The sequence below is a fragment of the Neopelma chrysocephalum genome, unplaced genomic scaffold, assembly GCF_003984885.1.
Source record: "Neopelma chrysocephalum unplaced genomic scaffold, ASM398488v2 Primary Assembly neopelma1_71, whole genome shotgun sequence".
Classification (NCBI taxonomy): Eukaryota; Metazoa; Chordata; class Aves; order Passeriformes; family Pipridae; genus Neopelma; species Neopelma chrysocephalum.
Window position 1 is genome coordinate 29,401 of NW_020897731.1, and position 25,761 is coordinate 55,161.

Here is a 25,761-nt window from a genome sequence, read left to right on the forward strand (position 1 = left end):
AGATATTAATATCTGACAACTGTAGGTGGAAAACTGGAGGGCAAAAAGAGGTTAGCAAAAACATGTGGAAGGTGGAACAGAGGCATGAGGTAAAATGATATCTGAAATCCTGGACCTCAACCACTGCTCAAGAAGAAGGAAAGTAAAGAATAATATAATTGACTTTATTTCCACTTTCCCCCTGTTTTTAATCTAATGCTTTTTCTTCAAGTTGGTGTGATCTAGGGCTCTTCATTGTCACTGGCTTGAATTTGTGTGTTGTCTTTACTTTTGATTTAGTGTCTTCAAATAATGCTGTATGAGAACAGTTGGGGCTTGTAAAAGGCGCTTCATTGCTGCCTGGTGTGGTCTCTGTAGCACTGGAGTAGAGGAGATCTGGGAGATTTCTGTTGGAGTTATAACCTGGGGCAGGAAGGAAGCTGCTGCAGTGGAATAGCTGAGTGGCTTTTGGAGGCTTGCTGTGGAATACTCTTCCTGGTTAATACTGCATATTTTTCTGAGTAGCATTGTATTCAACTTTCAAAAGACAAAAATCTTTTAATTGTTTCAATTCACAATAGAAGTTTAAAAGCTAATTACAAACAATCAAATACTGAAGGAAAAACATAATTTTGCGTATGAATTTTCTGCGTTCCTGTATCAATTCTTTCACCTCAAAGTTGCTACTGAAAGAGCTACTGTGCAAAAGGTTAAAATCCATAAATTGCAAACTTTGCATCTGTAGAACTTTTATTACAAAAGAAAAGGAGTTTTCCATCTCTGCAATTTTTTAGCCATTGGAGTTTCAAAAGCTGTTTTATCAACCCTCAAATACAGGTGAAAGTTTTGTGTAATTTTTGTAATTGTCTTTATCATTAAACTCAGCTATTGTCACCAACCCATTATTGATTTTTCCAGGTTTCACTAAATGGTACACAGTTTACAGACAGTACTGTTGGATCAGAGTTCACAGGTGTTTCTCAGGTAAGTGCAGGCAAATTTTGTGGGTGTATTTGATTGCAGAATTATTTACTAATGGGAAAAGATACTAAACAGTATTAAACAGACTGGAGCAAACTCTTCAAAAAGAATTCTGTTTGAGATTGGGACTTTGCCAACTGAAGTTAGTTTCTGATAATTTCAGTAATCAAGCTTTAAAAAGCAGTGAAAGCTTTTTTTTTTTAAAGTAAAATTTTATTGTTATAATATGCTTGAAATTGCACACGGATGTTCAAAAAAAAATCTGTGCGGTTTTATGGTAATAAAGTTATTCTTGGAAATAAATCTAAATACATAGCAGAGATGCAGTTATTTCTGTTCCAATTTGTCCTACTTCCAGCTTTCATTTATGAATGTTATATCTGAACATGTTCTAGAGAGAAAGTGAGACTGGGTGTTTTCTTGTAGAGATGCATCCCACATTTTTTGAAGCTTGACTAGTGGAAAAATATCTCGCTTTTCTCAAAATGTACACTTTGCTCTGATTGCACTGAAGACACATACAAATGTGTATGTGACCTAATTCCAAGCTCATCTAATCCAGGAAAAGTTTACTGCCCCTGCTCCTGGTGAAATGATCACATGAACAGTCACTGCGTTCATCATCTTTTAAATAACTAAGAAACTGCAATTCATAGCTTCATTTTAGTATGAAAGAGCTATAGCAGGTATCTGAGATGCTTATGATCTAGATTTTGTCAAAGTTCCAACTGTCAATTTTGTTAGGAATAAACTGCTTAGATCAAGTTTCATTCATGATGTACATTGTGCTCTAGGAACCAAGTGTTTTAATTTAAATTTCATCTCTGTCATAAATATGAGCCCAGTGGGGAAATAGTTAGGGTTTTCCTGAGTCTGTGAGTTGACCAGAATGAAGATTGTTGTTCCTTCTGTGTTTGCTGTGGCTTTTATAATAATTGTGGTGCAGCTTTAAGCAAATAATACACCATCATCTTAACTTCTAGGAGTCCTTGCAGTATGTCTGAGGTGCATTTGCCATGACCTTAACCTTTGCAAAAGAGTGTCAGGTTGTCTTAGCTTCTGAACTTTCGTGTTTTGTCCTCTGCTGTTCCTGCTTGTTGGAAGATGTCCTTGGATGATGTTCATAAGGATTTGCCTGCGATAGCTACAACCATCATTCCAACAGGGACTTAATTTGGCTTCAAAAAAAACTTAGGAAGGAAACTTTCAGGGTTTTCGTGGGCAGCCATGGCCTCCTGCATGCAGGGTTTTTAGGCATTAATAAGATCTGCAGTTGAGTGCAGGGCAGCCAAGAGGAATGTTTAACTTGAGAAATCTGTTCGTGCTTGTAGAGCCAACAAAGGATTTGGTCAGTCCCAGCCTTTCAGGAGGCAGAGTGAATCTTCCCAAATAAGAAGGTTTTCTGCAAACCTGCAGTAGACTCCTGGAGAGATGGTGTTCTTTTTCCTGCCCTAGGTGTGAATTCTAGAAGTGGCATCAATAAGTAAAGGGATTAGCTGTTTTTACTAAATCTGTTAAATTTCTCATGAACTTCTGAAAGATAGGAAGATACTTGTGGAGATGAATTCAGTGTGTCTTTTTTTATGTCTAGAATTATTAGTTTTTCTTTCCATATTGCCAAGTCTGTCAGTTTTACAAATGTGAAGAACACAAAAATCAGAGTTTGTAATGCTCTGCCATTTTTCATTAGATGTCAGCAATAGGGAATTGATTTGTTGCTGCTGTGAAGAAAAGATGAGAGGTAGTAATTTAATTCTCTTTTAGCTTGAACTAGTCCTTTCACCTAAAGAACTGTTCACCTGTGCTTGTGCAGTTCAGCCCTACAAGATCTTTAAAGCAATAGTTTTGTTAGTATTGAGGTTGGAGCAGTATTGAGAAGGATGTTTGAATTACTTATTTAAATTTTGCTTTATCTTTGAGAAAGAATTTAACAATGTTGAGGCTTACATAGATGATGGTAATTAATGCAGAGCTGGTAGCTGCAATATAATGGGACAAATCTGTGATTCTGCCATTTTTTTGTTCCTTTCATCTCAGTTTCACTTATGTCCAGTAAAGTTGGGTTCTCTTTGTCTTGTGCAGCCCAACTTGTTTTTCACTGTCAGTCTTGGTGAATAATCAGCATTTCATGGCTGAACCATAGTTTCATACACAGTAGCATCTTGGAAGAGAGTTTAGGTTTTGAACTGTCTCTGTCCCCCTAAGTTACTAAGTCTACTGTCATCATGGCTAGGCTTCGCGAACGAAGATTTGGGAAAGTCTACTGTATTCAACAGATGATAGTGTATTTTAAGACCCTCCTGACTGGTTTTGTTTAAACTGATTTATACTTTTATTTTGTGAAAAGCGTAGCTGAAAGTGTCTCTTTTCACATAGTATTAGAAAGGAGGTTACACAGAACTTCAAAGAGTAGTTATTTTTCTTTTTATCTGTAATGATGACAACAGTAAAACGAATTGTACTATCCCTTTTTAATTTCACTTACTAGATTATTGCATCTAGGCTGAATTGTTTTAGAGGGAAAGGCTGTGGTCCATGAAAGCATTTTTTTCTAAATGTGAACATATTCATAGTCTGACTTGTTTGCCTCATGGATATTGAGACTGATGTGTTTGATCTTGGGACACTAAATATTCACCATTTAATAATGACTAGTAAAATATGTGCGTTGTTCTTTGGGGGAGGGGGTTGTTTGTTTGTTTCAAATCTGAGAATAAGTTTTTCTGGTGTGTATTCTCTCAATAACCAGTTACCTATCAATATATTTGTTTGCAGACACCGTTTACCTTTGGCTTGGGCCAAAGGGCACCATATACAACTGGCGAGCATTGTCTTCTTTGTAGAAGTGAACGAAAAGATACTTCGCTTTCAGAGAGCGGAATAAAAAATTCTAGCAAAACAGCACTTTCCACATCTCCAAAAGCAAACAATATGCTGCATCTTCCACTGTGGGTGTGTCCAGACTGTCGAAGAACAGTCGAAAAGGAGGAGAGGCACGCTACAATAGAGCAATCTCTTGTGGTAAGTTCAAGTACTTCCGTTGGTTCGACTGAGAAGATGTGTTGTTATGGGCTGAATGGCACTTTGTGCTTTGGAATCACTTGAACTGTAAACGCTCAGGAAGCATTTTAGGAGATCTTGAGTTGGTTTTCCTGTGAGGTAAACTGAACCATCTAGGTGTTTCAAAAATGAGGAGTTCTGAATCTGAGTTTTGGATTTTCAAGTAGAGCAATGTTTAGATCTGTTTCTTTACTGTGTTTTTTGCCTTTAATTCACCAGATCTCAAACTTTGTCCTTACTCCCTTTAATTAAATTCATCTTCTTCTACTCTTACAAGTGTGACCTTAGTTATTACACTCTTTTCTATACCGTCTGCTCATGGTGTTTTTCCCTCTTTGTGAGGTAAAGTATCTGAGTTTTCCTTATTCTTTTAGCAGTGTTCTGGAGTCACTATACTTGCACTGACACTTCACTGTGTCTCTGAGTTTTGCAGTCTTTTCTTTCCTGTATTGTTTTAATAAGGAAGCACAACTTTGCCTAGTATGTATATAACAATTTCTTATTCTTGGTAGCACTGCAAACACCAATTTAATTCATGGTGCTAATATTTCAAGTCGTGAATTCAGCCTCATGTAAGAACTGTGCTCAGTATAGCAGAAAGATACTAAAAGTTCATTGACAGGTCCAGCAAAACCTCATTAGAAGTAAACTATGCTATACTGCAGAACCAAATCATCTGGCTGATCTGGGAAGCCACACACTTGGGATAATTGGAAATATTATAGATTCCAGCTGACATCTCCTTGCGGAGAACTAACAGGCTGTGCACATGCCCATAGGCACATACAGACTTTTATTTCAGTAAATCAACATGAAGAAAGATTGTCTTTGTATAGTGTATGTTGTTAAACTCATGTTAAAAGCACACTTAACATAGTTTTTTGTGAGGAAAAGTTAAGAGTATATCACTTGTATACATCTCATGTTTACAGATATCCTTGCTATTAACAAGGGTAGTAAAATTAATCAAGAGATTATATCTGAGGAAATTATACTGGTAGTAAGATGGTAAACACATCCTAGAGAGTTCAAAGCACAGCAAGACTGAGGCACGTTATTGTTCAGTTTAGTCAAAATTTTTGACTTATTTAAGCTCTGCTAGTGAATTAGTAAAGGAAATAAGTGTTCTATAAGTGCAGGAAAAGAGGAATTGCTTCCTAAACATTTAAAGTTATAGATACTCCAGATGAAATAAAAATTTACAGCATTTTTTTTTAATTTGGTGACTGTTTTCTTTTTTTGAAGAGGAATTTTTAAAAGCAAACAGCAAAAGTAGTTTCTAAGTCTGGAAGCTTGACTTAAAAAAGACCTAAGTGGATTTGGTAACTAGCCAAATTTGAGAAGTCAGCTGGGAAAAAAGCCAAAATTATCAAAAAAAAATTTGTTAGCAGTCACTGCATGCCAGAGTACAGGTGGTTTGCTATAGATGCTCCTGTGTTCAGGTTGCTGTTGCTCTCCTTACCTTGCTTCGTAGCAAATGTGTGCAGGTTTGTTTTAACTTGTCTGCATCCTGATGCAGGCTTTGGGGCACAAAAATACCTCTTCAGTCATGCTACTGCTGTGGGAGGGGTCCCTGCCTGGTGCCACAGAAAGCTTGTGACAACCTTGGGAGGGTGCAGGAGGGAAGGATGGCATGTGCTGGGGCTGGAGCACAGAGAAGGGAGAGAAACTGGTGACAAAAATACCAGCAGTCTTGGGCGAGAGGTCTGTGTCATCTGCTGGTACTGAGCAGTGCTGGGCGCAGGAGGTCACATCCATTCCCAGTGACAGCAGCTTTCTAACATCCATTACCATGAAATGCTATGTCTGGCTGCTACAAGCAAGGAGTTTTAATGATTTTTGCTAGAAGGGATTGTTAAACTCCAAAAGCCAAACATACTGTTAAATGGAGACTGCAGAGATACTACTCGTTTATGCTTAAGCATGGGTGATGCAAGCCTTCCTTTAGCTTAGTTCATTGTTTATGCTGAAGTACATAAAGGTGATAATTATAACCAACATACCTTTGGTTATTAGAATTGAAACTCTGTTTGTGTCATTGGTTTTCTCAGTCCATCTCTTGCATTTATTAGGCTTTTCGTAGATAAATTCTTTGTGTCTGTTTGAGTGTCCTCCCAAAATATATGCAGCACTAAGAATTACCGCTTTAATATTTGCCCACCTTAACATATCAGACCTCACAAACTGAAGGCTACCTGTTTGGTTGGTTTTTTTCCTTCAGAGCCAAGATTTTCTTTTGCACATGCCTCTTGGAAACAGTGGATCACAGCAGGAATCTGTAGGAGGAGGAAGAATAACTGTGGGTGCACAGACAGTGCCTGCTGCAGATCTTAGCAATTCCTCTCCTTCAGACATAGCATGCAACTGTGAGGCCTGTAATGAGCGCAGGTAAGAACTGAATTCAAACTCAGCAGCGTGGTGGCTGTGGTCAGACTGTGGGCACTGTTGTGGCTTGTTTGTAGATGTGTGCTTAAACTCCTTTATATGGGTTGTCTGACAGTAACAGTAATTTACGAATGGCAGCATTTATCGTTTCTTACCTTATTTTAGGCATTTGCAGATGTATTTTGGTTTTTTTTTTCCAGAATAGTGGGAATCAATACGCCTATGTGATGTGTACAAATAGAGGGTGATTATTTTTGCCTTTATTTGCAGAGAAAATTCAGCAGAGCCTGAACGTGAACCTCAGCAGCTTCAAAATTACTGGTCAGAAGTCAGATACATGGTTCGGTGTATATATCGCCAAGCTGGGACCCCTTTGGCAGATGACCAAGACCAGTCGTTGGTACCAGATAAAGAAGGAATGAAGGAGCTGGTGGATAGGTATATATCACTTTGAAGAATATTAATTCTATTTTGTGCAGGATTTTTCAATTCTAGTTTGAATGCACAGGAAGCTGTTAAATTTGTATGCTGTTTGCAATAGGAATATAAATGTCTAATTGTGGAAGGATCCCAGAATCTTATTCTTCAAAAGACCTTCAGATGATGATTATTTATAAGACACTGTTAACTTTGAATTGTCCCACGTGAAAATCTTACCTTGTTGAACTAACCTGAATTATAAAAGTGCTTGCACCTTACTGTAGTTTTAACAGCTGGAAGAGACTTCATAAAAATGGAAAAAAATAATATTCATTGATCATTAGATGAGGTGGATTCTAAGAATTTTTTCCCATTTTAGAAGTCAAAAGTTGTAGCTTTTCTGGGTGTGAAGTTGAAGATGGGCTTAATGAGATCCTCAGTGGTGGGTTTTTTGCTTTTGAAAAAAGTGTGGCAGTTGTTAAAGTGCTCCAGGAGGATTATCTCTGTTTCTAACTCAGTGTGTGGTCAAGAAAGAGTTGTTCTCCTTGGGTCTGTATGTGCTTAATATACTGAGCTCTGACCAACTGTAGTTCTTACGTGGAATTTCTAGTTGAAGCTGAATTCTGGTGAAGTAAAGAAACTTTTGAAAGGTTATAGTCATCTAGCACTGCTCTTTTTATGATTGTACACCTGAACCAGCCTTAATAGATAATGAAATAATCTTCTTGCACTTTGGTTATGTAAAAACTGAGCGTTTGGTTTTGAACATGACTTCTGAACAAGCAGGGTAATATAGTGTGCCTCCCTATTAGTCACTCTTTGTTTATTTAAGTGATCCAAACACACAACATAGGCTTTGAAATCGAAGGTCTTTAAATGTTGCTTGGTGTGTAGGTAATTAAAACTGAATCACAGCTAAAAGGGTGGTTGATTTTATGCGTTTTCTCTTTAATGGAAAAATTTTGGAAATTGGAACATATACTATGTACCTTTGTTATGTACTCAGGAGCTTTGATTGCTCTAGAACTGTTTTTCACTTTGGAGAGAGATTATTCAAAATACAAAGGCAGAAACAGGATCTCAGAGAAGGAATCCCTAAATGTCAGTAGAATTATTTTTCACTCAAGTTCCTTATGGTCTCTGAAGTATGAAATAAAACTGGGATACAGTTTGTGCAGGCACCAGTGTGTCCAGTCTGTGGTGCTAATGTCACACAGAACTTTTTAACAAAGCTAGTCAATGTAGGTGTTGGAAGTTTAAAAAAAAAAAAACAACACAAAACCATTTAGGTAGCACAGCAAAGACCATGCTGTGACCAAGTAACTCTGTGTTTAAAAGGCAGAAATTCCTAATTTCATGCTCGACTCTGTTAGACACAGCTGGCAAGAAACGAAGTGTCTGGTCTTCTTAGTTGAATACTTAGTGGTGCCAAGTAATGTCCATATTGTATGTTGGAGTACTTGATGACAGTATGATAGGACTGTTCTGTGAGTGGTGAGGGAAGAGCATGGACTAGTAACTGCGAACTTCTATTCATCTAACTCTTAAGAAAGGGATTAGGTAAGTGCTTCTTCCCCACCTCCCTGTGCTGTAAAAACACTGAGGCGAGCGCTTAAACTCCGTGCACAGGACTTTAGAGTGAAATTGAATTATTTAAAGTGCTTCAAAGCAGCCATCGTGTTTAATTCTCTTAGGTAGACACAAATGTGTCACGTGTAGGAACAGGGAGAAGTTGTGAAGAAGCTTGTCTGAAGAGTCTGGGTGCCTGTAGGGTTGTATGCAAATTGAGTTCAGATTTTTGAGTTCACAAGTTGAAGTGAAATAGTAAGGTCCTAAATCAATCTGTTCCTCAGGTGTGCAGGCATCCTAGTCCTAGAGCTGCACTAGAGCTCAGTTTCCACAGTGTAGAAGTAGGGGATTGGAGTGTGTTCTCTGGGATTTAAGGTAGTTCTCTAAACCCTAGCCATTGAGGTTATTTTTGATGATGATAGCTGGTAAAAGTTTCTAGGAAAATGAAAACTATTGATTACATTCTCTCTTTTGTGTGGTGTTTTTTGTTTGTTTGTTTCTTTTTTGTCACAAATATTCTAAAAATACAGGCTTTGTGAAAGAGATCCATACCAGCTTTACCAACGGTTGGAACAACAAGCTAGAGAATACGTGCTTGAAATGAAGGTTCGTCTGCTCAGACACTTGTCACTGGGATCTAAAGTTGCATCAACATTAGTGACAGAAGGGCCACCCCAGGCACAGCAGTTCATCTCACTCCTACTTGAAGAGTACAGTGCACTCTGTCAGGCAGCGTGTACAATCAGCGCCTTCCTAGTTACTCTGGTAAGACTGAAGAAACAGCCTATGTGCTTCTGGAGTAATGCCACCAGAGTTGTTCTGGGCTCTTTCAGGAGTCTTCTGTGGTTATAAAATGTCAGGTTCTTTTTGTGTGCATCCTTGGAGACAGGGAGATTCTGAAAATGCAAATTTAAGTATTCGGAAGTGTAGAGTAGGCACCTCTTGCAGTGACTTAATGAAATTATTTTTTGTTTGTAAAGAAAGAGGTGGGATGCTGTGTGTAGCACTTATTCTGAACCAAGTATTTAAGCAGATTTACAAAATATTAGTTAATGCCTCTGAAAATTTGGGAAACACTTCTCTGTTAATCCTAAATGGTCTCTTGACAACCATGTTTAAACAACACAAACTTTTATGAGTAGCACTAACTTAAATTGTTTCAGTGTTCAATTTTTTTTTCACTTATAATCAAGGATGGCTACTTGAAAAGATTTTCTCTTGCCTTGAAACTAATCTGCTATTATTTCTAAAGTTCTTTCTTAAATGCTTGTTTTTTCAACTGACAGTGATATTAGACTTGGGATTATATTGTCAGCTATAAAATAAGCAATAGCCTTAAAAATTTCTTCTTGTGTAATTGTCCATCACGAGTAATACAGTAAACAAATTCCATAATTCTATTTGTTTAAGGCCTGAGGTTATTAATCCTGTTTTGTTAATAATCCTTTCTTGTGCATCCTTTGTAAATGTTCTTATCATGTACCATCCTTTTCTTGTGCAAACTTGGTGCAAGTAGGAAAAAAAAGGTGAATAAACTGGTGAATATGGCTTTTATTGCCAATTAGCTGAAAGTGACTGTCTAACTTTATTAAGAGATATAAAAAAAGATTGTGGTGGCCACAGGTGAGGATATAAAATGGAGGGGAAGCAGACTGTCATTACTGAGGTAGGGCTGTTACCCAAAATTGAGTTGTCAAAGCAGGAAGAGATTTCTGTTTAGAAACTTGAGCGTATCTGATGCTCTTTTTCTGCTCTCAATGCTGTGTATTTGCTATTGTCTGTATTATCTTCCCTGGCTTTATCACTTAGATACAGATTTGAGGTCACTGCCATCTCCTGTTTATTGTCTGCTTTTAATAGTCATTAAGTTTCTAATAAGGGACTTGAGAGAAGATTGCTCTTCAGGTTGATTTGCATTCCAACTTGTTCAGCTGAAAAGTGAATGGTTTACAGTACAGATGTTAGCTTTCTCAAAGTGGATCTGCCAATAACTATCCCATTAGTGCCAGCTAATCAGAAAATAACCATTTGATACTTTTTCCCTGGCAGTTACTGTGAACTAGTAGTCATGAAAACTTGCTAGGTGTGAGAGATTGAGATAACAGCCATGAAAAGACAGAAGATGCTTGAGCTATCTAATCTACCCCTTTTCTGATAAAATTCAAAGTAAAATAAAATTCCTATTTTAAAAAACAAAGCATAGGAAAACACAAAATATGCCAGATTTTTCTTGTCCTTTTCCTTCTGCAGCCCAGTAAGTACTAAAAACTTCTTTCTACTAAGCTGTGACAGTCGGAAACTGAACTGTGAGAATGTAGGATACTGTCTTGTCATATATTTATTAGATTTATTAAATAACCTTTTTATTAAATGGAGTAGTATGTCACAGCTTTCAGTACAGGTAGTAGGGTCACAAGCTTTTTCGGTGTGCATGGATGTTTCCTCTCAAGATACCAGCGCACTATGGAAGAAGGAATCTTTTCGGCTGAAATACATAAAAGGCAGCCAAGATCTCTAAACTTAGTGCAGCCTTCCTTTTAAAGATAAAAGCTTTGCATGTAGTGTACTGTACAAAGGCATATAATGCCTTGAACCTCCACCTGTGAGGAACTAACTTCTCAATGAAATTATGAACAGTTGTCCTTCCTTTCAAAGGAATCCATCTGACTTCAAGAGAAGGAACTAAAGCCTTGTACCCCACCAGAGAATGACAGATTATACTGACAGCAAGTACTGTGGTCAGTACTGAAGGGCCCTCAAGTACAGGGTATAGCAGACTAGAGGGGAAAACTTCCTGGTATTTCTTTGTGTAAACTGATAGACAAGATTTTGTAGATAACTGTTGATGGTTTTGTTCATAGCATAATATGGAAATTCCCTAAGAAATCAACCTGTCGCAGCAACCCTTGAGAAATTATTAGCAATTTATAGACATTTTGAATATTTTGAAGACATAATAGTAAAGAGGTACAGGTGTCTTGTGCTACTCAAAAACAACACCACCCATCCTTCTTAAATAATAATAAAACTTAAAAGTTAATTCTTTTTTGAATACCAGTAGTCTCATCTTTAGGTCTGATATAAAAACATTTGGGTTTGGTTTGGTTTTTTTTTAACCCACTATGCTTAACAAAACTTAAAAGTTTCAGAATATTCTGGTGTTTCTGGGTACTAGAGGTTATATTTCACAGGGCTCACTTGCTTACCTGAGAGCCAGAACACTTGAATGTAATTCTACTGTGTGGGTGAGTCCTGGTATAGAAAATCTGTGTACTGCTGGTTATATGTGGGAAAACTTGCTGACTTGAAAAATATATTATACCTGTTTTGGATTCTTGTGTTTTTATGATAATAGTTTTAAGTTTCAGGCCTTGAAGTTACATATAATTGTGTTAAATAACCTCAAATACAAAAATGTTAATCTTACTAGGGAAGTAAGCTGTTGATCTCTTGTCTGTTTAGAAAACTTAGTTTTTTAAGCTGTACTTGGGAGAACTGTTTACTTGTTTTTATGTCAGTTCTGAATAAAGATTATAGGTTGTCATTGTATATGTGTCTTACTGGATAAGTTCAAAGAACTGAAAAATAATCAGAGATAGACAATTTTTTGACAAGAAAATCTGAGAATTACAGGTTCAGATCATAAAATACATCTTTTGGTGCAGAAATGAATGGGAACTTTGAACAATATAGCCTGATTTTTGTGTTGGTTTTTTTTTCTTCCTAATTCATTGCAATTTAGAAAAACAAGGAATTAAACTATGTTATTTAAATAATTAAAAATGGCTTAAATTCTGAGTTTCTGGATATTAAAACTGCATTATTAACTGAGCTGGTAAATCCTGACAGTAGGTTGGAAAGAAGACTTTTTAAAAAGATTCTTGCCTTGGACAGAATTCTTTATTTTTTTCCTAACCTAGCTTATTTCTGGTTGTTTTATCATTATAGGAAAATGAACATTTGAAGAAATTTCAGGTGACATGGGAATTGCACAACAAGCATCTGTTTGAAAATCTGGTATTTTCTGAGCCACTCTTGCAGAATAGCTTGCCAACGTTGGTGTCACAGCTAAGGTAGAGTTTAACTTTTGTTTTGTAATTTAAAGGAGAAGTGAAAACACATTTGCAAGCACAGCTTTTAAAAAAAATTCTGCTGCTACAATTGAATAGGTAAAAAAATCCTTGTGGATCTGTCTTGAAAACAGTGTTGTTGATTGAGCAGGCTGCTGTCATAACTTGCTTGACAGAAGAATTACAACCCTAATCTGCTTATTTGTTGGTTACCCTGTGAAATGACAGCATCCCATGAAAATGCTGATGGTATGACTGAATAGTACTGTTGTCACTTATCATCAGGCATTGCTGCTGTCTGTACAGCTCTACAGGAAAACTAAAGCCTCATTGCCTTCTGCTTCCCATAGTGCACAAATAACTTAGTTTTAAGCAGTTTTAAGCAGTCTTTTCATTGGAGAAACCAATATGTTTGTAGATCTCAGGACTTCACCACTCCTGAGGCTTTAAATTGTATATTTTCCTAGTAGGATTTCTCTGCTTGTAATTTGTGTACTGGCAAAGTGTTTGGGTTTCCTGAGAAAGAGGTATTAGTTAATAGAAATTTTATTCTTTATCCTAAGTCTGAACATTTTTGTGGTGCAGTCATGGATAGTTCATACTGACCTCTCAGTCTTGTTTCTGATGAAGACACATTTGTCCTCTATGTACATGTGTTTTAAAGGTATTGTCTTGGGTAATTTTCCATGGTGTAATAGCAGTTTGATTAAGTCTGTCACAAGAGATGTTGCTCACAGTGAATAAAGAAAATTTCTGATGAGTTCTCCTTTTGCTGGTGGGTAATAGAAAGGAAAACAAGAAAAGACAAGAAAGCTTAATTGTTGCTGAGCTCAGCTAGATGTCTAAGGTTCCTCATAAGTTATTCAGTTCATTTACATGAGACTGGGTTGGCACTAAAAGCTTTCCCTCTCCAGACAGCTAATTTTGTTGCTATGTTCAACATGATGTTGTTCAGTTGCACTTTTTTTTCAGTGATCGGTATCTTCTTTTGTGGCCATCCTACAGTCATGTCCATGCTTTCTGACAAGGCTTCTCTCCATCTCTTTACTCCAGCAATCCTGGCTATATCAAGACTCTTTATATTGCCTTCATCTGAAGAACTGAGAATGGTCTCAGTGAAGTTTATGATCTTTTCTTAACAAAAGCATTGGATTGTTTTCATTTAGCTGTTGTGCTACTGCAAATAAACTCTGAGCAACAGAGGTTGTTTCTCTGTTGTCATTGTAGTGACAGCTCCGTTCAGAGCTTACATATGAAGTCAGAATCTCTTCCTGTAGGAATTTCTTTTCCAGTGCATTTGTGTTCACTAAGTAGTTTATGTGAAACACCCTTAAACTTACAGTTTTGCCTAGATTGGTTCACATGAGCATTTCTGAAAGAAGAGGTTCAGCACAAGCTTCCTGTTCCGTGGTTTCTAGGTTTATATAGTGTATGTCTTGTTTTTCTTTGATTGTGTCTGTTTTCATAGACTCCCAGGATTTTACTTCTGAGTTCTCTGGATCTTGAAGTGAGAGAATTGGGTGTCCTTCCCTGAGAAATCTTTCTGGAGGGTAATCTGCCTTCCATTGGAAATTGGTGGAGAAATGTTCCATCAGGGAGGCTCATGTGGAGAAGCAGGGATCAGGCTAGTCCTCTGATCATTTGGTCAGTAGAGAATCATCTGTGTGCGGTAGAGAAGGTGTTGCCAGTTTCTTTACAAAAGAACATTGGCCTCATTGCTTTCTCTTCCTGAAGAACAGAAATGTGAAATGGCATTTTGGCATCTCAGCTTCGCTTAGATTTTGGGTGTTAGCCCTTCCTTTCATCCCTTACTTAAATCACTGAATTTTTTGTGTATCTCTGGCTTTTTCAAAATATGTAGTTGGTGTGGTATGGTTAGTTCCAAGGGTGTTTATCAGATGTCAGACTAGAAAAGATGTTCACATAGGGAGGTTTAGACAGCAGTCTTGTGGGGATGGAGGTTATAAACTCATATGAGATGAGCTGTGCCAGTGTTTCACATCTGAAGCTGGTCGTCTGCTCAGGGTAAACTACCAGGGTCTTAATGTGTTAGATCTTGTTTGGCTACCCAGTCAACATCTGTGGCTGGTTTAGGAGGCACACTCAGCTGCACAGGGTGCAGAGCAGCTATAAGAGCTGTCCATAGCTTAGCAAGTTGATTAATCAGCAGGGCTTCGAGGTCAGACACAGCGTTTCATAAGGCTGTATTTTCATAATCAGTATTTAAGGAAATCCAGTCCTTTCAAAGATAAGTGTCCCGTACTTCTGATGGTGGTGTCGATATGAAGAGTTTCTTAGAGGTTAAATATCTTGCTTGGTCAAGATGCTTTTGATTCCATGCAACCACTGACATGCCTCCTACATCCAACAGACTGCTTTATTGGGGTTTGGTAATGAAGCAACTGATATCTGGGGCTTCTATGTCTGCTTTGCTTTCCCAGTGTGGGATGGGACAGTGTTCAGGATGTTTGCACAGCTTCAGTTAAATGCTGTTGTCCAGAAAATCATGTGTTCCTGATCAAAATATGTAGGTATACAGTAAGACCTGTGTCAACAGGTGCCACTTGTAAGATTCAGTTACTTTAAACTGAGCAATTCCTGTTAAGTTTTATGTATGTGTTATTCTTTTTATCACTTTTTTTTACTGCAGTCCAGACATGCATTCCACCTCTGTGTACAGAATGGAAATATTACCTAGATTGTTGCTTTATACTTGCCTTAGGAGGGGAGACTGTATTTACTAATAGCCTGTTAACCTTCACTCAGAATCACAATAAAAAATGACAGTGTAAATGCTGTTCTTTTCTGTTGCTAATCTAAATTTTTAAAAATTAACTTCTTTTGCTTCTAACTTAAGAGCATATTTTAAAAAATAATTTGTGCACACATGTTTGAAAGAATAGTGCTACACAGTAGCAGTTACAAGAACAAATTCTTGATTTCTGTACAGTAGGGGTCCTATTTTCACATAATTGCATGCTATCAGAAAGACCAGAAAAGCAGTAAATTGTGGTCTAGTAACGTGAATTGACAGTGTTTCCACTGACAGTAAGGGAGAGTCACTGTATGCCTTGAAACTTCTTTTTCTACTCTTCCAACTGTAGACTTCCCAAGTTTTATTGTACAGAATTGCTTATGCACCTTTCTTAAGTGGTTGTGTTGCAGGTTCTGGGAAGAACAACAAAATGAAACAAATTTGAATTTATTGGTGAAGTCACACTAACAGCTGTAACTTGGTGCTTACTGAGTTGTCTATATGATTAGCTCTTCATTATACTTAATTGTCAAGTTAAAATTAAGGGATTAGTTCTTTACCAGGTGACAGACAAGACTGTGTAGTTCTTAGGTTGGGTTAGCATCCTGCTGCAGTGAAAATCTGTAACAAACCTCCCTCAAATGCTGGAACTGGGCTTAAATATCACACTTTGAGATGCTTCAGTTTTGGTTTTTTGGTACTGGCATTGACTTGCCATGCAACCTCTGTGCCTAATTAACTACTGCCCAGTTTCTCCTTAACTACTTTGAGTAGTAGAAATGTTATAAAGCTTCAGTTTATTTGTGTCAGTTGACTAGTCATTACGATTCAGTGTGCTTTAAACACATGTAGAATTTTGTCTTTTATTATTTCTAAAGTCAACACATTGGGAGTTTGCATAGTTACTCAAGAAGCATTCTGATGATGCTGTGCAAAGATGTAGAAAAGGATGTAAGTCTTTCTCCTATTTCTGAGGCTCCTCACAGAGACAGTCATCAGTGAATGGCATAATCATGTTTTGAATTCAGTGCTGCTCAAGTGATGGTGAATAACTGCTTATATCTCACTTCCCTCCTTCTGCAGCACATTTCCCACCTGGAACTCCAACTCGTCTAGTAATCTTTTTAGCATTGGTCATGAGAGTTCTGCTTAACAAGCTTCTGGCTTTATTTTTATTATATAGCTCTTCACTAAATAGTCAACATGTATATTTAGCCCATAGAATTTTGAAGGATAAATATATCAAGCAACAAAATTTGCATAAATACGGCTCAGTATTTGTCATCTGGTTGCTCATGGAAAAGAGGCTCTAGCAATGTGACACTTCCCACATTTTTGCTATTGTTGGTTACAGAAGTTTGGAATAAGCAGTTTGGGATATTTTTTGAAAAACTACTAAAAATAGGACTCAGCTTTGGGATACTAGCAGCTCTGTGGGCCTAGGTGTGTCAATAACTGCACTGTAACAACACTTTTTTTTGGCTGGCAGAACTTAAAAGTGTGATTCTTCAGTGAAATGTCTCTTCTGTAACAAGTGCTGTTTGGACTTTTAGGCTTGGAACAACACACGATTCCTGTAGTGAAGATATGTATAGTACCTTGCTACAAAGGTATCATCAGCTGGAACAGGAAATGGGCCAAGTTGCTGAAGCATGGCTTGAGTGCCAGAAAAGAATAGATGATTATGTTGATGAGCAGGTAAGAGTCATGCAAACAGTCTCAAGACTGATTATGTAGGGAGCAGCCCATTCAGGGCTGTGCCTTTAGCGAGGAATAATTTCTTTGATATTTTGATCCAGAGCTTTGAAGCAACAAAATGTAACTTTTTTCATTTATGTCATTCATTCCCAATAGAAAAGAATGCTAACATACCAATACTTAGTGCTGATTGTACAATAACTTCCTTAAATTGTTGAAGCATATTGTATTGTCATTGTTTAGAGATGGTCTTTGAACATTTTTTAATTACTTTAGCCAGTAAATTAGCCATAGGGAGAAAAAAACCCCACTTATCCCACAGAACCCCCCTAAGCTTCCAAAATAATAACTGCGTTAAATGCATCCAGAGGAAGATATTGCTTTTAAAAACTATTGCAGGTTGCATAGTGTGATGATGATCGTTGTACTGTTCTCAAAGAAGAAACTCCAATTTGTCTCAATAGATAAATATTTGAGACCTCTGAAGTTGTCTTTTTATAAAGTATATGATCTGATAGCTGGTTTTTCTGAATTTGTGCTACATTACAGAAAATAATCATGTTGTTGTGCTGACTCCTGCATTTTTTCAGAAAAATAGCTGTTTATTTTGCAAGTGGTTGTTCATATTCTTCAAAGAAAAATTTCTTATGCTTTTTGTTTCATGCTTAAAGAACCTGATTTTCCTAAAACACCTCAGGATAAGGCTTTGAATTTAGTTCAATCTTAAGTGGTCTGGAAGAAAGAATGTCTTGGAAATATCTGAAGATACAGAATTTTATAGAACTTTTCTTCTGTTTTGAAGTTTTATGAGCACTAGGAATATGGAGATCCAATTTGAGATTCAGTAATGTTATGTTACTTCTTATAGATAACAAACATATTTTAGTCTTATTGTACATTGTAAATATCCTTCAGAAGCTGTTCCCTGTGCTGAAGATTTAAGTGAACTTATACCATTAATACCAGTACCTTCTAGATGGAGACAAGACATAACTAATTTTATTTTTAGAGATTGTTCTATATTTGGGGACTGCATCTGTGAGCTATCAGTTACAAAGTTTTGTCTTGGCCTGGCAGATTTTGTGCACCTAAATATTTGATTGCAGCTCAGTAAAATTTGATCATCTCACATTTTTTGCTACTAAAAGTCATTTTCCCCATGGTCTCAGGGTGTCATGACTGTCTGCCTCTCTAGTAAGAAAAGAAACCTAGTTCATTTTGCATTATTCACTGATTTTTTTTAAAAAGTGGCATTTCTGTAGAGTCACTTTCATATCAGGCTTCTGACTGGTGGTTTTGCACCATGCCAAAATAAAGTTCTTAACTGATTTTTTCTGTATTTCTTCATATCAAGTGACCATGCAACTGCCACAAGTGCTGTCTTATATAATTTTTTAATTTGCTCAGTGAAACCTGTATCCTGGTGCAAACAGACACCGTTCTCCCAATAGGGAAAACTTAATGTGATGGCTTATTTCCTAATGACAAAAAATACCTGCAAGTGCAGGTAGGTAGAGGAAACAATTCAAAAACTTAAACCATCAAATTTTAAAGAAGATATTGGTATTTATATGTAGAAAAAAGCATTTTCACAATCATACCTTAAACCCCATGTTGGTGATAACTTGTGGTTTTACTCTCTTGATCAAAAATACATCATGCAATATGACCATCATACCTGAATTTGCAGTGATATTTTTGTCAACAGGGTAGAAATCAGAAAGCCCCACTGCTATAGAAACTGTGGATCTTAATAATGAACGTGCATTCACTGTTTGCTTGCCTCTTGACTTAACAAACTTGTGGGGTTTAATTGCTACTGTTTGAAAGGTTAGAGGGGAAAGAAAATATAAGAATGGTTCTCATTTATCTATTGTGGAACTACACCCAACACAGTTGACGAGGCATCAGCAGAGAAAAGTAGTGGACTCTCCTGCTGTATGTCATGTTACTTGTTCATGGGAAACAAAGTTAATAGTTTTTGCAAGTGATTAAAATACTAGTTTAAGACAGTGTATGACAGCTGTATCACACGCAGACATGTAACTTAATACACTGCTGTACCACGTGTGTACGCTGTAATACAATTTAGAATAAGGATTCTTTCATATCAGTGCCTGGATTCATCACTTGTTATGTCTGAGGAAGGTCTTTGGAGTATCTGGCATTTGAATTTATCTTCCACTCCCTAGAAGAGTTCTTGGGCACGATGCATGTGGTTTGTATTGCAGCTGCCCTGCTCTGCCGAAATAAATATTCGTTGGGGAAAAGAAAGAGGGGAGAGAAGTGATTTTCTATTATTTATGAAATCAATAACTTAAGATACTTGCATCCATGGAATATTGGAAAGGCTGCTAAGTCAGAAGTAGGAAATCTTGCGTGTCAGCCCCTGTTCCCGTTAATAGCAGAGTACCAACACTTGTACCATGCTGTTTGCTTTGACAGTTTCTTGGCAGGCTTGAGTAGGCAGCTCCCAGTTAATGCACTGGCTGTTTTAAACATCGTTCTCTGGCATTAAGTCTTCTCTTATAATGTATATTGAATGTAGGTAGCTGTCTTTGATGGTGAGGATTCAGCTAGGTGGCAGGGCAACTAAACCAGTGAGTGTTGCTCGGTTTAAATATAGCTCAGGGATTCTCGGAAGCTGGTATTGCACCCAGGATGAAATTTCTGATGTTGCTGACCACAGGCTCTGCAGTACCTCTTTTTTTTAAACACACATGGACACGATAAACTCATTTTTTGGTGTTAATGTAACCTTGCTGGAGCAAGGGAAATCAAAATCTATAGTAGTAGTTCGAATATGATGCTGATCCTTTCCGAACTTAATTAGGCAAAATTTTACCACTTAATGCTGTTCCAGATCCCCAGCTTAAAATTTCATTTTCCTAAGTTAAATAATGATAATAGCAATAATATAATAGCTTAGTTGTTAGACTTTAAACTTTTGATCAAGTATGAATTCCTGGAGGCATGCTTTTGAAGAAAAAAAAGATTTCTAATGGTATAACTAATGGCTCACTAACCTATTTTTATGAAGCAATTTACTATATTCTATAAGGTGGTAGATTTTTTCTTTTATTTATTAGGTAAATGAAAAAAAGAAGAACTGTAAAAGATAACCTTAGGTAGTTATTTCCTCATTGTTGAAGTAGTGCTGTTAAAATGTTGTAAGGTACAACAGGAGGAGCTTTGTTCCTCCATTTTACTGTGTTAAAATTAATGAAATTTTTTGAGTTCTGTCAGAGACAATTAATTTGCTAAACCAGAAAAATATCATTTGTGTACAAAAAGGTACGGGCTCCATGTGCATTTATAGTGATATGATTCAAGAGACAAGTAATTATAAAGTATTTTTCTAGCCTTAGCTAAATCAAGGGACATGAAAAACTTCGAGGAATAAATGTGCCAAATAGTATTAGTCTAGGTCACTACTTTTGATTCTTTTGACTCTTGGGGTGATTAGTTCCACATGTGGTACATCAGTCTTTGCACTTGAGCCTGTGTTGAGGCCTTGCCATAAGTCCTTTATCTCTAGATTTTAGTGGATTTTAATGGATCTGAGATGCTGAATATTTAATGCCAGTCACGTTTTATTGAAAATGTTGTGCACATATTTAATTAATATTAAAAAAAATATTAGCATAAGGAGTAACAGTGGAAAAGTCTGACTGAAAAATAGCGTTAATGAATATGAACTCTTACATTTAGGTAAATCTAATCAAATTATTAGCAAATAAAGTACACTTCATATTGACTAAGTAAGTACTTGCAAAATAGTATAGATAAGCTAGGTTTAATGAAACTTAGATCAATTGACAGTAATTTAGGGTTTCTATTGTTAAGTCAATGAGTTTTCCTTAAATTCTGTTTTAGATGGCAATGAAAACAAAACAGCGCATGCTAAAGGAAGACTGGGAATTTTTTAAGCAGAGGCGTTTTATTGAAGAGCAGGTAGGATTTTTTTTTTGTTATACCATTCTAAGTTATACTAATGCTACACATATATTTGTAAGATGCAAACAATGAGTGTAGTATATTGTACCAGTTCTGTGCAATCTAATTCTGCAACTATGCTAGGCATGAAATTTGATCAGCTAAAATACAGAAAAGTAAGATCCAAGAGGAGTAAGTAAGTATGTAATCTCACTTACTACAAGATAAAAAGATAAACCCCATAGTTTTAGGATTAAATACCAGGTCTTTAAAATCTTTATGCAAAAGAAGGGGAATTTTTGTTGCCTTAGAGTGGGATCCAAAACAGCCAATACATTGAGTGTGGAGCTGTCTTGATTTGCATGATAGGGAATATTGTGTTCAGGAGTTCGACAGATTCCGATGTGTGTGCAGGACTGTGAGCTACGGTAGCAGGGCGGGTGATTCCATCCCTCGGGACTTTGGGGATGGCTCCTGCATCTGTTTTGTGGGGGAAAAGGCTGAGCAGAACTATATTTCTTTTTTTAAGGTGTAACCAGACAGGGGCCAATAGAAGTTCCTCACTTATTATAAAACTGCTGTTTAGGACTCAGTACTCTCTTCTCCAGCCTAGAAGTGCTCAAGCGTGCATCATGCTTTCCGTAAGAGTGCAGTGGGCTTTGGGTAGAGTCAACTCTGGATGGAGAACCTCTCCATTCCTGTACCAGCATGCAGCAAGAAACACTAGTCCTGAACCAGAGAGAGTATGGCAGTACATTTTAATAAACTTAAGCTTAAATTGGCAATGTCTCAAAGCAGTCATCAGTAAGTACTTTTTCCTGAAAGGAACGTAAGCCTATGTTAATGTTTTTAGAACATCTGGTATATGGGTCTTCTCAGAGGACTTGAGGAAAGAATCCTCTTTTTCCTTGATCCTAATTGGCCTTAAGTGAGCTCTAAGACCATGGCTGCTTAGGTAAGGATCAGATCTGGGCATCCTTAGAGGTGGGAGCTTAGGCACATCCTTGTTTAACCTAAGGTTTGTAGGTATGTAATGAAATTAGGTGCTTTCAGGATTAGACCTCTGCCAGGTGGAGGTTATTTGGATTGTATTTTTTCACTAATGCAGTCAGGTCCTGTCTTGGGCAGCTACTTTGTTTCTTGACTCTATCCCATTGTGGCTACAAAATTAGTACTAATTCTTCTTTGCCAGCTAAGGGTGAGTTTGCTTTCTCCGTTTGTCAGCAGTGTCCTTTTGTGCATACCATGAAACAAGACAAGAACTGCTCAAGTTCAGAATGCGTCAGCAGAAATACCATGCAAGATGTACGTACAAATGAGTCAAGGAAGTGGACTTGTCCACTTTACTATTTCATAGTAGAAACATACTTTATTTAAAGAGTCTCAGTGCCAAATGTTTGTTGTTTGTAACTTTGAACTTTTTCCTTTTTCACTCATGATCAGAACGCCACCTTCATGAAATTATTCTGAATTATTCTGCTTTTAAATTATTTTACCCAAAGAACCCCTTTTGATTATGTAACTTGTCATTATGTGCCATTGAATTTTTAATGGAAAGACTTGCACTACTAAAACACTGCCTTTACCATTTACTTCAGCTTAATAACAAGAAAGCACTAGCTGGGGAGAACAACTTCACAGACACAATGAGACACATGCTGTCATCACGTTTGAGCATGCCTGACTGTCCCAACTGTAATTATAGAAGAAGGTGAGCTGATGTTTTTAGTTTGGAATCATAATAAAGCATAACTTTCTCGTTCAAGGAAAAAAGAAATGCATTATTGGAACAAAGAATGTGGTTACTGTAAATCATTGCTACTTAAACGAGGTCATAGAAACCTGTAATCTTAATTCTTGAACAGATGTACTTGTGATGACTGCAGCCTTTCACACATTTTAACGTGTGGCATCATGGATTCTCCTATAACGGATGATATCCACATTAACCAGTTACCACTACAAATTGATTCTGCTCCGGATTATCTATCTGAGATCCGCCCACCCAGTATGTCTTCAGCAAGTTCAGGATCAGGTTCCAGCTCGCCTATCACAATTCAGCAACATCCCAGACTGATCCTCGCAGATAATGGTTCTGCACCAACTTTGTAAGTTCTTTTTTCTGTTCTCAATTTTTGTAGTGAATTGGACTTGAGCAGGCAAGTGGTGTTGGCAGGCTGTTGTTATGTAAAGTTAGTTTTGCCTCCGAAAATTATTTAATAACAGTATTGTATTCAGCCAACCACAACTCTGGTGCTATATGTGCGCTAACATATATATATAAAAAAATCCTGTGAAGTTCTTAAAAATTTCTGAAGATATTGACTTAACAATATTGCTAGAAGTGTGTGTAGTGTGTACTTTCCTGCTTTGCAATTACAAGGAGATCAGATACATATCTAATTTAGAGGATCATTTTAAAATGTCACATTTTCCTGGACTGAGGAAGGGAACTGGTGTTCTTTTCTTTGGGGGATTGTCATTTGATATGAATCCGTTTACTTCCAAAAAAGCCTTTTTTTAGAAGGCTTTTAGGATTGTTGAAGTTGTTTTAACCTGAATCATTAAAAATTATTGTCTCTATCAGAAGTATCTGCCACTCCCTTTCTTATACTCTGATCACAATGACCATCAAATTTGAGGATTAGTCTAATGTAAACTCCCACCCCATCATAATTCTGAAGGGTTAGAGTTGCTTGGTGGGCTGGCTTTTGTATTGGGTATATGTACACCTAACCAGGAGTCTCCTCTATCGTGATATTCTAAAAGAATACTTTAAAAAAAACCACCCAGCTTTGGTACTGGTGGGAACACTGATGAAATACTTGCTGTAGGTACAGTCAAGGAAATTTGCATTAGTGTTCCATGTTAATATGGTGTGATGAACGAGGAGTGCCGATGTGTGAGGTGTTTCTGATGACTGTCACTCACTAAGTTCCATTTCCTCTAAACGTTTTATCTACCACCATCAATGATTTAGTCTTGCATAACAGGACTTTAATTTCTGATCCCATTCGGGGAACACTTGATAACAGATTTTGTGGTGGTATGTTTAGCTGCGTATTCTTAAGCGTGTACTTTGCCATTTCTATAAACTCTCACTAGTTTTGGTGCTGAAATGTCAAAAATTGTTCAATTTGTCTCTTCAGAAGCTAGTTCAGTTGAATCCAAGTACTATTTACTGTCAGAAACCTATTTTTAGGGAAGTACCACCGCTCCCTGGGTAGGTGCCATCTTGTGTCTCATACTATCTGCTGTGTTTTATTTCTTCATTGCACATTTGAAATATTCCTGATGGTGCCGTCATGTAATTAAATTTTGGCACAGTATGGAATGCAACAAGATAAAGTGTACAGTTTAAGAGCTCTTCTAAGAGCTCTGGATTGTTGTAGCAACATGAACTAACCAGTCTTTGCTGCACTTTCCTGGAGTGAGTAATTAAACATGCAGGTTCGTTTACTAGTTATCTGTATGGCAAAAAATTCCTTTAAGTATTTTAGAGCAGATGTGGGGTTGTCTACGAACTAGTTGCTGTTGAGAAATTTAAGAGTTACTGTGGTGTGTTCAGTGTTCCCTACTCACTGGTTTGACATTTAATGTGTGGAAAAACTTGAATTTTATATTGTATTTTTTCCACATCACAATTTCTGTAAATGAAATCATTGGCATAAGGCTTTTTTCATCAAATTAAAGGTCACCCATATCCTGTGATTATTAATTCCATAGATTCTTGGTCAGAAAGCAGTGGCGGAAAAATGTTTTACTAAAAACCAGCAGAGAATCACATTTTTGATCGAATCTGTCATTCAAACATGTGACTGCTACATTCAGTAGGATTTATATGGCAGTTTGCTTGATTTTACTTGCTTGACAGTGTAGGTTCAGTTGAACAACTTGAGAGACCATCCTTTTATTCCTAATTGGAATGTTTATACAAGGGATACCTTCAACTTTATTTCATTTTGGTGTTGTAGCTGCTTTCACTATAACTGAGGTTACTGAACACTGTGATTTATTGAAGCCTCTTTTCCCCTCAGTGGTAGTGATGATGAAGATGTTGCACCATTATCAGCAAAATTTGCTGATATCTACCCACTGAATAACTACGACGATGCAGAGGTTGTAGCCAACATGAATGGAATTCACAGTGAGCTAAATGGTGGAGGTGAAAACATGGCATTGAAAGATGAGGTACAGCATTTCCAATGTCCTATCTTTTTCTGGCTGTTGGATGTGCTCACTGGGAAAAGGCCTGTCCTTCGCTCCCGTGTTAATGACTTGATGTTGTCCAGTCTCCTCAGGTGAGCAGTACGAGCAGCAGTTCCTCAGAAGCAGATGATGAAGAAGCAGATGGGGAGAGCAGTGGTGAACCACCAGGGACTCAAAAGGAAGAAATATCTCTAGGAAAAAGGGCTTTAAGGAAAGATGAAACAAAAATGGATAGTCCACCACCTTCTTACCCCAGTCAGCAGGTATAGTCATCTAAAAGCAACCCTTGTAGTAATTTAATTTTTGAAGTGTGGCTGCTTGAATGAGAAGATATGTACATCATCAATTATTTCCTTAACTTTTAAAATATTAAGTTATAAGTGGGTAAGTATAATATGTAAAATATTTTTCAACTAATTGTTATATTGTCATGTCAAATATCTTCCTGTAGTCAAAACCTGAAAAATGTTAAGTCATATTGAAGGTGGCTTCAGTAAAAGGGTAAAAAACTTATTCCTGCCTGTATGAATGAGAAACATAAACTAAGGAGCATTTCTGTTTGGAAGTTCAACTTTTGTCTTTGCTAAATATTAATGTTATGTTATTTGAAATTAATTGGGGAATGTGTATGTTACAAGTACTTAGTTAACACTAAGTATTTTTTAATATTATATTTGAGGATTAACTTTTCCCATTGAA

At 37.0% G+C, this 25,761-nt stretch overlaps 1 protein-coding gene across 4 annotated transcripts in view; it reads left to right on the plus strand.

The window, feature by feature from the left end:
- Positions 1 to 894: 894 nt before the first annotated feature.
- Positions 895 to 25,761, plus strand: part of FAM193A (family with sequence similarity 193 member A) — a 45,890-nt gene continuing 21,023 nt past the window's right edge. The window contains exons 1-13 of one of the 4 annotated variants that reach the window (XM_027686596.1): positions 895 to 963; positions 3,736 to 3,981; positions 6,242 to 6,408; positions 6,676 to 6,843; positions 8,925 to 9,159; positions 12,343 to 12,467; positions 16,773 to 16,917; positions 20,794 to 20,871; positions 22,078 to 22,158; positions 22,452 to 22,564; positions 22,719 to 22,961; positions 24,891 to 25,044; positions 25,146 to 25,325. In XM_027686596.1, coding sequence (XP_027542397.1) covers positions 3,892 to 3,981; positions 6,242 to 6,408; positions 6,676 to 6,843; positions 8,925 to 9,159; positions 12,343 to 12,467; positions 16,773 to 16,917; positions 20,794 to 20,871; positions 22,078 to 22,158; positions 22,452 to 22,564; positions 22,719 to 22,961; positions 24,891 to 25,044; positions 25,146 to 25,325 — 1,779 coding nt within the window. In that variant the 5' untranslated portion in view covers positions 895 to 963; positions 3,736 to 3,891. Of the gene's footprint in view, positions 964 to 3,735; positions 3,982 to 6,241; positions 6,409 to 6,675; positions 6,844 to 8,924; positions 9,160 to 12,342; positions 12,468 to 16,772; positions 16,918 to 20,793; positions 20,872 to 22,077; positions 22,159 to 22,451; positions 22,565 to 22,718; positions 22,962 to 24,890; positions 25,045 to 25,145; positions 25,326 to 25,761 lie in introns of those variants that run through there. The other 3 variants (XM_027686597.1, XM_027686593.1, XM_027686595.1) reach the window with 3 other exon arrangements.